Raw genomic sequence first — 16,857 nt, 5'->3', positions numbered from 1 at the left:
CCGGTACAGAGTTTTAGAGATCGGTGCCTTGCTAAGCAACAACTCTATCGCAAACTCCACCTCACGATCCGGAGGTAAATCGGGTAATTCTTTAGGAAACACATCCGAAAACTCGTTGACCACCCGAATATCATCGAGTCTCAACTCATCCCGCTGCGGTTCCTTCAAGCAAGCTAGGTACCCCTAACATTCGTCTAAGAGTAACCTCCTTGCCTGCAAAGCCGATAGAATCTGTGACGTCGAACGTACACATGATCCCACAAACTCATACTCTTGCTCCCCAGGAGGTCTAAACACTACTACCTTCTTACGACAATCAATCACCGCATAGCTTGAGAACAACCAATCCATTCCTAATATGATGTCGAAACTTGACATGTCGTATACTACAAGATTCTTCGGTAGCAGTCTCTCCTGAATCACAACTGGGCAATTTCCTAACATCTTACTACAAATCGTTACACTCTTAGTCGGCGTAGTCACAAACAACATCTCATTCATCCCACAAGTTTCCGCCTCACACAACTTCACAAAACTAGTATATATGAACAAATGGGTTGCCCCTGAATCAAATAAAACAACAGCTCTATTCGAAAGCAATAACATAGTACCTGTCACCACATTCCCAGCGTGTTCCACATCTGCTGAAGTAAGTGAATATACTCTCGTCGGAGCCATGGTTGCCTGGTGGTTCCCCCCGAGGCATCTAATCACTCCCACAATTCTGACTCTGTGCGGGCATAATTCTCCTATGTTCTTGACAGCTCTACGCCATGTGGCCCGACTTGCCACAGTTGTAGCAGACACCCCAGAATGGCTGACATTCTCCATCGTGCCATTTACGGCACTTAGCGCACGGTGTGGAGGATAGATCCCCCTGAGAACTTGGTCACTCAATGTTCTATCGATAACCAGAGCTGAAATTCTTCTTCTTCTTCCACTGAACCTGAAGACCAGAAGATACTGGTCTCTTCCCCTGAACCTGCACCACCTTATCTCCTCGATGGTCGGTCTCAACTATGGTGGCTTTATCCACCAGGACAAAGAACTCATGCATTTGCAGCATCCCCACAAGATGGTGAATGTCTTTCCTCAGACCCCTCTCAAACCTCTGAGCCTTCTCGTGCTCATTTGGAACCAAGTACGGCGAAATCAAGATAACTCGATAAATCTGGCCGCATACTTCTACACCGTCAAAGTACCTTGTATTAGGCTCGAAAACTCATCGGCCTTCGCATCCTAAGTGGAGATCGAAAAGTATCTCTCGAAAAATACCTCCTTGAAATGGCCCCACCTCATATCATATGGACCAGCTCTCTGCCTCTCCAACAGGCTCACTGTCGTCCACCATCGCCCTGCCTCCCTAGATAGCTGGAAGGTAGCGTACAAAACCTTCTGCTTCTCAGTGAAGGGGAGGACTTCCAAAATCCTCTCGATGTTCTCGACCCAGTCCTCTGCCACTATCGGATTAGGTGCTCCTATAAATGTCGGAGGGTGCATGCGTGTGAACCTCTCAATGGTACACCCCGCATCAGTGAGAGAGCTCTCGTGTCTCCTAACACTCCGCCCAATTTCTCGTACCACCTATATCGCCAAACCACGAGATACAAAAGGAGACTCATCGCTTGTCGTCTCCTTGGAGCCACTCTCCAAGTTATTATCCTTGGGCTCCATTCTGATAACAGAATAGGAATCGGTTAGAATTCCTATATCATACACAGTTAACACAATCATAGACCTAATCATGTCAACTATTACTCTCATAGGTCTAAGCCTATCCCATCACACCGACACGTACGTCATCAATGGTCTGCCCTGCCTTTACTAGAATCATCAACCCAAGAAAAACACGGACTACCACTGAAAAATCTCGGTTTAGCAACAGAACAACCCTCAACCAACACTAGCCATTTCCTACATCCTATACTCTCGTATGTACACATCAATACTCCGAGCCAAGTCTACAAGACCTAACAACCTGGTTAGCTCTGATACCAAGCTGTCACGCCCCAAACTCGCAGGTGGGTCCTAGGTGTGAATTTAAGTAACCTGACTTGTCTCTATATCAATTTAAACATACATGATACAATACTAATAAAAGGGTCCGACCCCGTGGGGTACACGGTTGCCCTATATACATACATATGTCAATCCACACTCATCAGATATGCAGCGGAATACGATCTTTTATACATAAACAAGATCATACCAGAGTCTATACAAACTTGGACATACATTCCCATAATTACAACACATACCCCAGGTGTCCACAAAACTATCACGACAACCTAGATACCAAAACTCGTACCTAGTAGGTACTAGCAGTAGCTACGACACCCTTACTCCCAGATGCTAGGAAGCTACTTACGGCTACTTGAGGGACCTGAAAAACATTGTACGTACATTCGGGATGAGACACCTCTCAGTAAGGAAGAAAGCAAGTTATATCAGTGTGTAGCATACCAGTGTTATTTTACATACTTCATAACACTATAAAAGATACGATACAGTTTGAAACATTTCCATACAGTTTCACACATATTCATACAGTTCCATACAGTTCTAGTATTTTCACAAAACCATTCCAATACATACGATACCCAAAACATACGGTCAGTGTCATCACACTAGTTCGCAGCTCCACAAGGTCACCTCGTCTCACAGCGATTACATTGCTACATACGCAACTATGCTGTGACGCTCGAGGCCCAATAGTGATTACATTGCTCCATACGCAACTACACAAGGTCACCTAGTCTCACAGCGATTACATTACTACACACGCACTTACGAAGTGACGACTCAAGCTCACAATGATTACATTGCCACATACGCAACTACACAAGGTCACCTAGTCTCACATCGATTACATTGCTACATACGCAACTACAATGCAACAAATCAAGCCCAATAGTGATTACATTGCTACATACGCAACTACACAAGGTCACCCAGTCTCACCACAATTACATTGCCACATGCACAACTACGCTGCGACAACCTAGACCCACAGTGATTACATTGCTACATACGGTGTAAAACACACCCTTTGGTGACCAGCCATAACATACTGGTGATATTTCACACCTCGGATGTAGAGCCAGCGACTCTCACCCACAGTAGTTAACCGATGCATGGATGTTTTACAAATCCCTGGAATCATTTTGGAACTCACGTTCCTATACATTTTAGCGTACGGTAATTAGCCGCCACATAACTGTTTTACAAATATCTGGAACAAATACATACAACCATACATACCACACTTATTTGCTTTACGGAAAATCATATCGTTTACAATTTCAAGTATACAGTTTATGCAAATATGGATTATGATCACCTCAATAATACAGTTTTAATATAATCAACAATTTTCCAAACAAAGTAGAGATGATTCCCGAAATCCCCAATTTTCTCAAAAATTGTAACCCAAAACTCTCGCATTTTTTCCTGATAGATTTCCCTAAATAAGTTACCAAAACATACATATGATTGTAGCCTACAAGCTTACCGATCTTGATATCAAAAATAGACTGATATAAATAGAATCCCCTTACCCTAACTCAAATTCCAACTACGAACTTTACGATTCCCAAAACTACAAACTGAGAATCCAAAGCCTACAAACCTCATTACAATACAGGCTTACAATCCGTACTACTACACATATACTGAATTAGAAATGAAAACCGAGCCTTACCTCAATTTTAGCCCAAAACCCAAAAACCTCCGAAACGAGATTCCAATTCACTAGAAATGTAGAGAATCCTTTCCTGATCCTCGCAGTATTGTTGGATTTACGAACTAGGTAACAATCGGAAAAGAACACTAGAGAGAGAGAGAGTGTGTAGGGAGAGTTCTAGAGAGAAAGAGAGAGAGTGTTTGGGGAAACTTAGCCCCAAAGCAACCCAAAATCTTACTTATAGTACCTTTGACCCGGGTGGATTCGTCGATGAATTGGTGTCCTCATCGACCAATCGGCAGCCTCGTCGACGAGTCAAATATTCCAAAATTTTCCTGAACCCCTCCACATTCACTCGTCGACGAGCCTCTGAATTTCATCGACGAAAAGCCTTCAACCTTCGTCGACGAATTATAGCCTCGTCGACGAAATCTTCGAAATTCCATTTTTACTCCTCTTTTACATAATAAATCCATACATCACGGTTCGGGTTCTTACACTGCATGGTTTGGAAATAAACAAAATTGAAAATTAATTTGATATTGGGATTGCGGAAACTGAAAAGGAGTACATTGGTTGATCAAATCTTATTGAAGAAACCATAAGGGAGTACGCTAATTGATTAACACCCAAGACTCAAAAATCATTAAAAAAAATCAACAACGATCTTTAATCTTGAAAGCGATTGGTTTGAAATCTGAGTTTTAGAAGAGTGGTTGGAAATTTCTATTGTGTTTCATATTAAAAAATCAAGTGTATTTTGTGTATTAATAACAGGGCTTTTGTCAGCTACATACATTAAAGCTAAATCTTGGAAGCATTGTTGAGATTGTGTTATTATTTCATATTATAAACCTTATCTTGTTTACCTTGGTTGGATTGACTTGTTGGATAATTGCTGAAAGATTTCTTGACTAATCCATAAAACATTCAAAGTAAGCATACTCATTCATTAAGGTTGATAACTAATTTAATCTCCCGTTGTACTTATTATTGATAATCAATCTTACATGTGTAATTGTTAAAACTAAAGAAGATTGAGAAAAAAAGAGTTTATTAAAAAGGATTTAAAGAAAATTTTAAAATCTCAATTCACCCCCTTCTTGGGAGTACACCTTCCTTTTTCAAAATCTATTAAAAAAAATTGATTAATTAAATTGTTTAAGAATTTATCTTCATAATTCTTGTAGTTTTATAATTAAATCGACATGAAAAATTATATCTAATGAACTGCGTGTTTCTATCGAATTTTGATAATTATGTGATAAGAATTATTATAGGCTACTTTGGTTATGGAAAACATCTTTCACTTCTCATTTATTAGTTTTTCAAAGACTTGTAAAATTTTCTTGGCTTATTTTTTAGTTTTTTAAGATTCTTATTAAAAATATAAAAAATAGAAAATTCGTTCAACTATGCAAAATAGTTTGTTATTTTCTTTATAGATTTCAAAGTGATACGTAAAATTTATTTTTCAATATTTAGGTAATATAATTTTAAAAAACATTTTTAATCTTTAATTTTTAATTATAATAGAGCATGAATTTTAAAACTTTGATTTAACTTCATTTGGATTTAAAATTCAACACAATTTTATACCATATCTTATTCAAATTCAAAAATCCACAAATCCAAAGTCTCAATTTATATGCTTTCAAATATAGGATAAATATAAATTCACTAAATTTTGGTTAAACTTAATTTTGAAATATATATATTCTGTTATTTTTAAAATATAGAAGCATTTTTTTAGTTAATTTAATTTTGTCACCATAATGTTTAACTATTTTAAACATTTTCAAGCACTTTATAAACTTTTTGACCAATCACTCTCATCTAATTGAGACCCATGCTATGCACCATAAGGATTTCAAAAAACAAACAAAATAAAATAAAGCCGAAAAAAAAAGAGTAAGTATGATATTTAAGTTTGTAACTAGATATAGGATATCAAAGTTTTGAAAATAGACATTATATAATTTTTTGTTGTATAAATTGTATTTGCACAGCAGAATAACAATACAACAATCAATGGTAAACCAAGAGAGAACACAATCACACAGTATATATGAAAGCAATAACAAAAGAGCCACAAGAAATTACGTAATTCGACAATGCCTACATCCACCAACACCTTTTGTTGGTTCTGCTACTCCAAAAACAATAACCGTCCAATATTCTTTGGATCTCTAGAAGTTCTCCATGAGCATGATCCAATGGTCATAGTGACCATCAAAGCGTGGAATGGCTGGCTGTACAAAACTTTCGGAACCCATCAATTACACTTTTTACTCTCCTCAAAAGCCCACTCTGATACCACTGTTGCAAACAAAAATTTGCAAGATGGAAGCTCTTACACAATAATAGTATAGAAAGATGAAGATGTACGTTTTATGCATTACTTCATTGATCAACAAACAGCCTATATAAAGGCTAATACATTTTAAAGACTAGAATAACCCAAACGTACAAACTAATATCCTCAACATAGAAATCATGCTTTCATCTAGGGGCAGAAAGAATAGATGCTTGTGGTATTGTGAGAGCATGGTCAATGGAAACCGGTGGAGTTGACATTGCATGGCTAAACTTGAATATGATGCTTGGGTCTACCTCCATTACTCGATCCAAAACCTTCACTACCGTCGACATCCTATAAACACCAAGCTCCAATCCTTATCATCCTCAAGATTTCTTCTTCATGACTTTGCATTTCTTCATCCAAATTCTCCACGATATCTATAAGCTGGTTCTCCTCTGATTTTTTCTATAGCAGTCTCAATAGACGTTTGTTAGATTCAAACCAAGATCGAACCAAAATTCTTCTTCCGCAAACCACCTCAAGGAGAACAATTCCAAAGCTATAGATGTCCACTTTCACTGTGATTCTTAGTTGACACCACTCTGGAGCAAGATACCCTGGTGTTCCCCTCATATTGGTCTGCACTTGGCTCTCATACCTGTCCATTAGCCTAGACAACCCAAAATCAGATATCTTGGCATTAAAATTTTCATCCAAGAGAATGTTTTGTGGCTTTATATCAAGATGAATTATTTTTTGTCGGCACTTTTCGTGTAGATAAGCCAGCCCTTTTGCGATGTCTAGAATAATCTTCTTCCTCATTTTCCAATCCAAACATGGTTTCCAGTTGTTAGTATATCTCCCTAAAATGCCCCTAATGTAATAACTCGGAAAAAAAAATTAATTAAAATTTTTTTAATTAATTAAAATTATAAATAAATTAATTAGTTAAACATTATTAAATTAATATATTAAATAAACAAATAAACATAAATAATATGAAAAAAATTAAAACTAATAATTAATTGATTAATTAATTAATTATTATTGAAATAAATAAATAAATAAAAAGGAATGGTGTGGAAAAGAAAAAAAAAATTGAAATAAAGATATATAAGGTTATTGTATAATATAAGTTTAAGTATATATATATATAATATAATATAATATAATATAATATTAAAATAATTATATTAAATGTAATAAGATGGATTGGATTTCAATTTGAAATCCAATTCCATCTTCATCCTCTCTGCATCTCTCTAGGATCTCTCTGCATCTCTCTCTTTGTCTTCAGCTTCTCTCGTCCACTCCTCCGTCATCCTCCTCTCTCTCCTCAATTTTGTCAGTCTAACGAGCGCCGATCGGAAAATAGAAGGTGTCGTTGGATTCCTAACTCCGCCACCGACATTTCTACTGGAACAGATTTTTTCTCATTTCTCAATTTTAGTTTAAATTTACTGTTGAATCGACGATCAGACACTACCACGGGATCCTAATCGTCGTTGTCGTCATTTCGGCGTACGTAATTTTTCAATTGGGTTTTTTAGACCCTACTCCAAAGTTAGAGTGAGATTTGAAAATTTTGACAATTTGACTAAATTTAAGGATATTATTATTTATTTAGGAATTATGGCCCTAGGAAATATTTAAATAATATTTTATTCAAGAATAATTTATTGGAACTAGGAATTTAATTTCAGGATCCGGGTGAGCGCCGCAGGTATTTTTTGAAGTCCCTATTGGTGTAGTTCAAGAACCAGGTAAGGGAAAAAATATATATTAAACCATAATTTTTATGAATTTAATGAAAAAATAAATTATGTTATATGTATGTATATATGTTTCAATATGGGTAAAATGCCAACTGTTTAAATTATATTTTTTTTAAGTTTAGGACTGTTTATTAGATATGCATATGTGAAAATGAACTGATAAAAGTGAAAAAATATTTTCAGAATATTTATGTAAGATATGAAGGGTATTTGTAGTATATAAACATTAAATGTTGGGTGGCTTATTTTACAGACAGTGTATGAATTTTATTACTAAATTGTGTGGCATGAGTAAATAGAATGCTGTGTGGAAATATATGTTAAATGTATGAGATGCAGACTAAGTAAATAAAGCAATGAAAATAAAATATGATATGGACAATGTTGCCTGTGTATGTTAAATGCAATCATGTAAATGTAAGATAGCTGAAAGACAGCTATGTTAGCAGATCTAGCACACTTCTGTGTAGACTAACTTATGACAGCTAAAAGGAACTGTGTTAGCAGATCTAGCACGTTTCTACGTAGACTAACTGATGATGGCTAAAGACCAGTTGTAGTACAAAGTAATGAAATGAAATATTATGCAATGAAATGACAATAAAATGATAATGAAATGAAATGACAAAGGTAAATGATGTAAATCAGAAAGAGTCACTTAAAGTGAAACGAAATGCAAAGTTAAGTTATGAATAGGAATGAATGTGCATGAATGTATAATGACAGAAAAGAATGATGTATTATGATATTAGAAGTATGTATGTACGTAGAACATGTTACGATTGGGCGAGACATACCTTTCGCCTGAAGGCTTGCTGAGTAAGGCGAGTGCACTGGTAGCTACAGATGTGGTAGTAGCCGCATAACGTACTAGTGCAGAGGGAACCTACTTGTATGGGCAGGTAGATTTCTCTATCCTTAGGGCCTTTGCTGATAAATTATTGTTAAATGCGTGAGTACGAGATCAATCTAACACTTGAGGGCTTACTGAGTAAGGTGACTGCCCTGATATGTTTAAATTGTGACCTTCGGGTTGCTAAATGTATCAGAGCAAAAGGATGCTACTTGTATGGGCGGGTAATCACCCCTATCCTCGGGTAATCTCGTGGGTTAAACATTTGCATGTGTTTGTTTAGGATCAAAAAATGACTTTTAGTATTATGTTAATGATTTGCAAATATCATAAAATGATATGTATAATCTCATGATGGCCACACGCTGTGTTTAATATATTGTTTCTTCCCTTACTGAGATGTGTCTCACCCAATTATGAAATTTTCTTTTTCAGTAGTTCCTCGAGATCGAGCTTTGAGAGCTTAAGATTTTATAACATTTTATTTGAAGATATAAGAAAAATGGTATATTTTTATGTTAATTCTGATATGTATATTTTATGTTTTATGTCTTTATGTTTTAAGTCAGTTATGAAAGGATAGTTGTGAAACTTACTAGTATTAGTGGATAATGTTTTGGAGACATGTATATATTTGAATACTGATGAATGATTATTTTATTATGGTTGATAATTAGAATTAGTAAACTCTGGTATTATGTTATATGGAGATTATGATTATGTTTTCTGTTGCGTATGTTATGTTAATTATGGATTATCAGGTATAACACGCTGGACCCGGGATTAAGGGTTCGGGGCTTTACACCTAAAATACCCTTGTACCCTTGTATGCCTCCTTGTGCCCTATAAAAAGGATGCCCGTGTATAGTTGTATTTGTACAAAGATTTTAATCTTAACATGGTATCAGAGCCAGAGTTAACCTAATTTTTTTTTATTCTTAAAATTTCCTTTCCCCACTCAGCCAGCCACCGTTCTTGCTCACTGTCATCCCCGTACGACCCCGTTCCTACTCGCTATCATCCTTATCCGGCATCGTCCCTGTTCCTGCTTGCTATCGTCCCCGTACAGCGTTGTCCCTGTTCCTGCTCGCTGTCCGTCATCGCCATTAGAGCTCTGCTTCAAACTCATTGTCGCTAATCGTCTCCGGACGATCCTCTGGAGCGGCAACGATCGCACGACCATACGGGCATTGCGTATTGCACACACAGCACACCCAAGCACAACATGCCCCCAAATCGATGACCTGGTGGCTACCTTCCGATCTGATTCAACCAGAGTCGGTGATGGATTAGAGAGAGAAAGGGACACAGAGAGAGGGTTGTATGTTTAGATGAGAGTGAAAGAAGGGAGGCAAGGGAGGTTGCTCGGTGGCTTGCTTTTTTTGCTTTTGGCTTGCTCGGTGGCTGTATACTTTTCTGTTCTGCTCTTGGCTTGTGCTCGCCCAGCACTTACAAGCTAGTTGCGCCCCCTTGTTTAATTTTATTACTATGCGACAATTGTTGCTATTGCCCTTGCATTATTTTTTAAAAAAATTTATTATGACGTCTTTCACTGATGTTGCTCGCCCTATAGAAATTATTCTGAATGGCTCCAACTATAATGCATGGGCCCAGCATATGTCAGTTTTTTTATTGGTCGGAGATTATAGCGTTTTTCCACTGGAACAAAACAAAAACCCAAGAAAACTGACATGCAATCAACAGAGGAGTTTGATGAGGCTCTTGATGAATGGGAAAGTACTCACTGTAAGATCCTTTCCTGGTTTATTAATATATCTGTTCCTACTATTCAGAGTCTACTTCCTAAATTTCGTAATGCCAAACTTGCTTGGGATTTTTTGGCCAAATGGTACAACTGTGGTAGTGATGTTTTTCTCGAGTTTCAGTTGGAAACTAGGCTTTCCCAACTGTGTCAAGAACCTAGACAATCTATTGCCAAGTTTCATGCTCAGGTTAATGGCATTTGGGATCAACTTTCTCAAGCTGACCCTGCTTTTTCTGATGAGCAGTTGATTAAACTTTTTGCTACCTATCGGGATCGTCGTCAGTTTTTTTACTTTATAATGCATATCCAGGACAAATTTGAGAATACTCAAACTTCTTTATTACATCGTTCACCTCTTCCTACACTTGAGGTTGCTCTTGCGGAGCTTATTTTTGAGGAGACACACCAACAAACTCGTCGCATTCATTCTACCGATATGGTCTTAGCTACTACTCCGACTTGTTCCTCTTCTCCAGCTACTCCTGCTGTAGCTATTGCATCTTCTAAACCGCGTCGTTTCAATGGCCAATGCCACTATTGTAAGGAAGACGATCACCGTATTTCTGATTAAGCTAAGAAGAAGGCCATGGATGCTCAAGATACTCGTAAGGGGCTAAGGCCTCTTCCTCTTCCAAGTCTGTTGCTGCTGTCTCCACGAGCTCCTCAGTTTTTGCTTAATCTTTAGCTCCTCCTCTGTCGTCTCTTTCTGCAACTGACCTTGAGGCAATTATCACCCAGGTTCTATCCCACACTTCTACTACCTTATCAGTCTCCACAGGTACCTCTACACCTCGTTTATTGATTCTTCCTATTGCAATCATATGACCTCTAAGTCCTCTTTAGTGACACATAAGCAGTCTTTAAATCCTATTCCCTTAATTTATACTACTAATGGTTCACATATGTCTGTTAGTTATATTGGTCATATTTCTACTCCTACTTTTTCTATACCTGACATATATGTTGTGCCTAATTTGTCTCTCAACCTTCTTTCTGTTGGTCAACTTGTTGAATGTGGTTTGATCTTAACCTTTTCTCACAAAGGTTGTGATGTGTAAGATTTGATGACGAGCCAGCTTGTTGGGACGGGGCGTAGAGTTGGTCACCTTTTCGAGCTCACATCTCTGCATTTTCCTCATTCGTGTTCCCCTCCGTCTCTTTCCGCAACAGTGTCTTCCAGTGTTTGGCATTCTCGTCTCGGTCATGCCTCGTTATCTTGTGTTCAATTTTTAGCTCTTAGTGGTTGCTTAGGAGATGTTAAATTTGAACATTTTGATTGTATGCCTTGTCAACTTGGAAAACAGAAACCTTTGCCTTTTAATGAAAGTACTTCTTTGTCTTCTATACCTTTTGATCTGGTTCATTCTGATATTTGGGGACTGCTCCTGTCCTTACTAAGGGCGGGTCTCGTTACTTTGTCATTTTTATCGATGATTACTCTCGATATACATGGATTTATCTTTTGCATGATCACATTAGGTTACTTAATGTTTTTCGTGACTTTAAGCAGATGATTACAACTCAGTTTGGTCACACCAATAAAGTCTTTCAGTTCAATGATGCCCTAGAATATACTTCTACCCCTTTCCTTGAAGAACTTTGAGAGGCTGGCACCTTATCCCATCGAACTTGTCCATCCACCTCCCAGCAGAATGGTTGTGCCAAATGTAAGCACCGTCACATTCTTGACACTGTTCGCTCTTAACTCTTCTCTGCATCCCTCCCAGAATCCTTTTGGGGAGAAACTGCTCTTACAGCTGTTTGCACTATTAATCGGGTTCCCACCCCTACTCTTTCCAATAAATCTCCATATAAGGCTCTCTATGGCAAGGTACCCGATTACTCTCTTCTTAAAGTCTTTGGTTATGTTTGCTTTGTTTTGCTTCCACCTCATGAACATACTAAACTTGAACCTCACGCTCGTCTCTATTGCTTTCTTGGTTATGGCATTGAACACAAGGGTTATCGGTGCTATGACCCCATAGCCAGGCGTCTTTGAGTCTCTCGGCATGTTCAGTTTTAGGAACACAAAATGTTCGCTAGTCTCTCTCCATTTTCTTCCGATTGTCTCTCCTACTCCCCCATTTTCACTAATCCTGTCGTCGATCCCTCTCTCGCTTTCTTTTCTAATGCAGGTCCTGCCAGCTTATTAGGGGATCCCTTTGCATATGCTGCTCCCGAACCTGGATCGTCAGATGATCCTGTTGTCGCTTCCACTCCGCCTAAGTCCACTAATTTGGATGTCCGTCGTTCTGGTCAAGTAAAGGTACCTCCTCCCTATTTTAGTGACTTTCATTGCTTTTCTACTCTCAACTCCCTTAACGAGCCTCATAGTTATCGCAAAGCTTGTTCTATTCCTATTTGGCAGCAAGCTATGATTGAAGAACTTACCGCACTTCACAAAATTCATACTTGGGACCTGGTTAACCTGCCTCCTTGTAAGACTATAGTTGGGTAAAAATGAGTGTATAAATGAAAAATAAAATCCAACGGTTCTGAAGTTCGACATAAAGCTCGTTTAGTGGCAAAGGGCTTTACTCAGGAATATGACATTGATTATAAGGAAACATTTGCCCCTATTGCTCGTATTACCTATGTTCGCTCTCTTTTGGCTATTGCCCCTACTCAGCGGTGACCTTTATTTCATATGGATGTCAAGAATACCTTCTTACATGGTAATTTGACTGAGGAGGTATATATGCATTCCCCTCCTGGGTATCCTCATTCTCTTGGTCAGGTTTTTCATCTCTCCCGTGCTTTATATGGGTTTACGCAAGCTCCCCGTGCTTGGTTTGCCTCTAGCCCCTATGGTTCAACTTTTTTTTCCCGTCACACTGCTACTGGCATCACTATTCTCCTACTTTATGTTGACAATATGATCATTACTAGTGCTGATACTTGGTATTCATGAGCTCAAGCAATTTCTGTGTCAACAGTTTGAGATGAAAGACCTCGGTTTTCTTCGCTACTTCCCTAGCTTAAAAGTGTCCCCAACGTCTGATGGCTACTCCTTGACCCAAGCTAAATATGCCTCTGATCTTCTCACACGTGCTAGCCTCACCGATTGTAAGATAACTGATAGTCTGCTAGAACCCAACATCAAACTCCGTTCTACTAATGGGGAGCTTCTTCCCGATGCCACTCGTTACCGTTAGCTTGTTGGGAGCTTGATTTATCTCACTGTTACTAGACCAAACATTGCCTATGCGGTGCACCTTGTTAGCCAGTTTATGTTGGCTCCTCGTTCCGTACACTATGCAGTTATTCTTCGCATCTCGCGATATGTGAAGGGCACCTTATTTCATGGTCTTTTCTTTTCCTCTCACTCATCATTGATGTTACAAGTTTATTCAGATGCTGATTGGGCAGGGGACCCTACTGATCATCGGTCTACCACTGGTTTTCTTTTTTTACTTGATGACTCTCTTATCACTTAGCGGAGCAAAAAGCAGACTGTTGTTGCTCGCTCTAGCACTAAGGTTGAGTATCGGGCTCTCGCTGATACTACTTTTGAGCTTCTTTGGCTTCGTTGGCTTCTCCATGATATGGGAGTTCCTTAGCCCTCGAGCACTCCGCTTTATTGTGACAATCATAGTGCTGTCCAGATTGCTCACAACGATGTCTTTCATGAACGCACCAAATATATCGAGATCGACTATCATTTTGTGCGTCATCATCTTCAGGAAGGGATACTTCACCTCTTGTCAGTTCCTTCGACTGATCAGTTGGCTAATATCTTCACGAAAGCTCATCCACCTGGTCGTCATCGTGCTTTAGTCTACAAACTCCATGTGTCATCTTCGACACCACCTTGAGTTTGAGGGGGGATGTTAGTATATCTCCCCAAAATACCCCTAAAATACCCTTGTACCCTTGTACCCTTGTATGCCTCCTCGTACCCTATAAAAAGGATGCCCATGTATAGTTGTATTTGTACAAAGGTTTTAATCTTAACACTGGTCATTGCAGAAAATCCAGTTATCCAATGAACCATAACACATGTATGGATACACTAAAAGCCTGCAAGACTTCTCTGCACAAAATTCGATCAACCGGACAGGATTAAAAAGGTGTATGCTTCCTATCGTCTCAACTTCTACTAAGAACTCTCTCATTCTTTGGCCCATTTTATCCAATTGCTTCACTGCAATCCTTGTGCCATCTCCTAGCACTCCTTTGAACGCAGACCCAAATCCTCTACCACCAAGTTTTTCCTTGAAATTCTCCGTTGCAATGCGTAGATCTTCATATGAAAACCTCTTTGGCATTCCAGGGACTTGTCACATCCCTTTTGTTCCTCTTCTGCAATGTCACTAGTAACTTATTTGCAAGACAAATAATGACAACAACAGCAGAAGAAGACCCTACTATTATTGCCGCCAAATTTATTAGATTGCCTGAAGGTGGTGATGGTGGTAAAATATCTTGTGTAGGTCTTGCTGGCACAGGGCTTGGTGCAACATAAAGCATTCCTACAAAAAAGTGGACAAAATAGAAGTCAAATAGATTTTTTTTTTTTTTTAATTGAGGATAGATCGTTTATTATGCAAGGATTGTAATGTAATTCTAAGTGAAAGCCTAACCACACAATATAAAGTCTTAGTGTTAGATATATTGTAATAACTCAAGAAAAAAATATATAAAAAACTAATTAATTAATTAATTAAAAAAATTAAATTTAAGAGTAATTATTGATTAGTTAGTTAAGTAAACGTTATTAAATCAATTAATTAAATAAACAAATAAAAGGAATAAAAAAATTTTAATTAAATTAAAATTATTTATTATTAATCAATTAATTAATTAAGTATTGTTAAATTTAATTTATTGAATAAATAATATGATATATATATATATATATATATATATATATATATATATAAGTATATGATATCTTCTTAAAATAAGTAAAGGAAAAAAAAAAGGGATAAGAAAGCTTACCTGAAGCTTCTGCAATTGTAGAGAGAGCTTTTGCACTCTCTCTCTCTCTCTCGTTGTGTTCTCCATCCTCGCCTCTCTCTCTCTCTTTTCAATTTCTTGGTGGATATTCGACCAATCAAAAAACGAAAGGTGCCGTTGGATTCGTAACTCCGCAACCGACTATTGGAGCAAATTTGTCGTGAGAGCGGCGTAGGCACCATTCTTAGGGTAAAACAACTTTTTCCTAATTTCTCAATATCTCATTAAATCTGCTGTTAAATCGACGATCAAGCACCACCACGAGGTCCTAATCGTGATCGTCATCATTTTGACATGAGTAAATTTCCAATTGGGATTTTTTAGGCCCCACTCCAAAGTGAAAGTGAGATTTGGGAAATTTGGCAAATTGGTAATATTTGAGAGTATAACCATTTACTTAGTATTTAAGGGCCTAGGAAATATTAAAATAGTATTTTATTTAGGATTAATTTAATAGAATTAGGATTTTTGATTCAAGGTCCGGGTGAGCGCCGCAGGTATTTTTTGAGATCCTTATTGGCGTAATTCAAGAAACCATGTAAGGGAAAAAATATATATTAAATCAAAATTTTATGAATTTAATGAAAAATGAATTGTGTTATATATATGTGTGTATATATTTCGATATGAGTTTAAAATGCCAACCATTTAAATTATGTTTTTCCGAGTTTAGCGTTGTTTATTAGATACGTATATGTGAAAATGAACTGATGAAAGTAAAAAATATTTTCAAGATAATTATGTAAGAAATGAAATATATTTTTAGTATATAAACATTAAATGTTGGTTGGCTTATTTTACAGGCAGTGTATGAATTTTACTGTTAAATTGTGTGGCATGAGATTCTGTGCAAATATATGTTAAATGTATGAGATGCAAGATAAGTAAGTAAAATATTGTGAATAAAATATGATATGGACTATGTTGCTTGTATATGTTAAATGCAACCATGTAAATGTAAGACAGCTGAAAGATAGTCATGTTAGCAGATCTATCACGTTTCTACGTAGACTAACTAATGATAGATAAAAGGAGTTGTAGTAATGACTGCTAAAAGGAGTTGTAGACTAACTGATGATGGCTAAAGACCAACTGTAGTACGAAGGAAATGAAATGAAAATGATATAATGACAATGAAATGACATGGTATGAAATGACAAATGTAAATGATGTAATGATGAAGAATTACATAAAGGGAAATGCAATGCAATGTTTAAGTTTTGAACATGAACATATATGTATGAATGAATAATGACAAAAAGAAATAATATATTATGAAATTAGAAGTATCTATGTATATAGAATATGTTACAATTGGGTAAGGCAAACTCTTCACCTAAGGGCTTGTTGAGAAAAGTGAGTGCACTAGTGGCTTTAGATGTGACAGTAGCTGCATAACGTATTAAGGCAAAGGGAACCTACTTGTATGGGCGGGTCGATTTTCCTATCCTTAGGGCCTTTGCCGGTAAACTATTATTGAACTGTGTGAGTATGAGATCAATCTAACACTTGAGTGCTTAC

At 37.4% G+C, this 16,857-nt stretch overlaps 1 protein-coding gene across 1 annotated transcript; it reads right to left on the bottom strand.

Moving 5' to 3' along the window:
* Window positions 1-5,914: 5,914 nt before the first annotated feature.
* LOC131145941 (G-type lectin S-receptor-like serine/threonine-protein kinase SD2-5) lies at window positions 5,915-14,645 on the bottom strand. Its single transcript, XM_058095113.1, has 3 exons — window positions 14,335-14,645; window positions 6,519-6,843; window positions 5,915-6,001 (listed from the first exon to the last, which is right to left on the bottom strand). The coding sequence occupies exons 1-3, from the start codon at window positions 14,643-14,645 to the stop codon at window positions 5,915-5,917; spliced, it is 723 nt and encodes a 240-aa protein (XP_057951096.1).
* Window positions 14,646-16,857: the final 2,212 nt, after the last annotated feature.

This window comes from Malania oleifera, chromosome 13 (assembly GCF_029873635.1).
Source record: "Malania oleifera isolate guangnan ecotype guangnan chromosome 13, ASM2987363v1, whole genome shotgun sequence".
Classification (NCBI taxonomy): domain Eukaryota; kingdom Viridiplantae; phylum Streptophyta; class Magnoliopsida; order Santalales; family Ximeniaceae; genus Malania; species Malania oleifera.
This window is presented reverse-complemented; position numbering and strand designations above follow the sequence as displayed.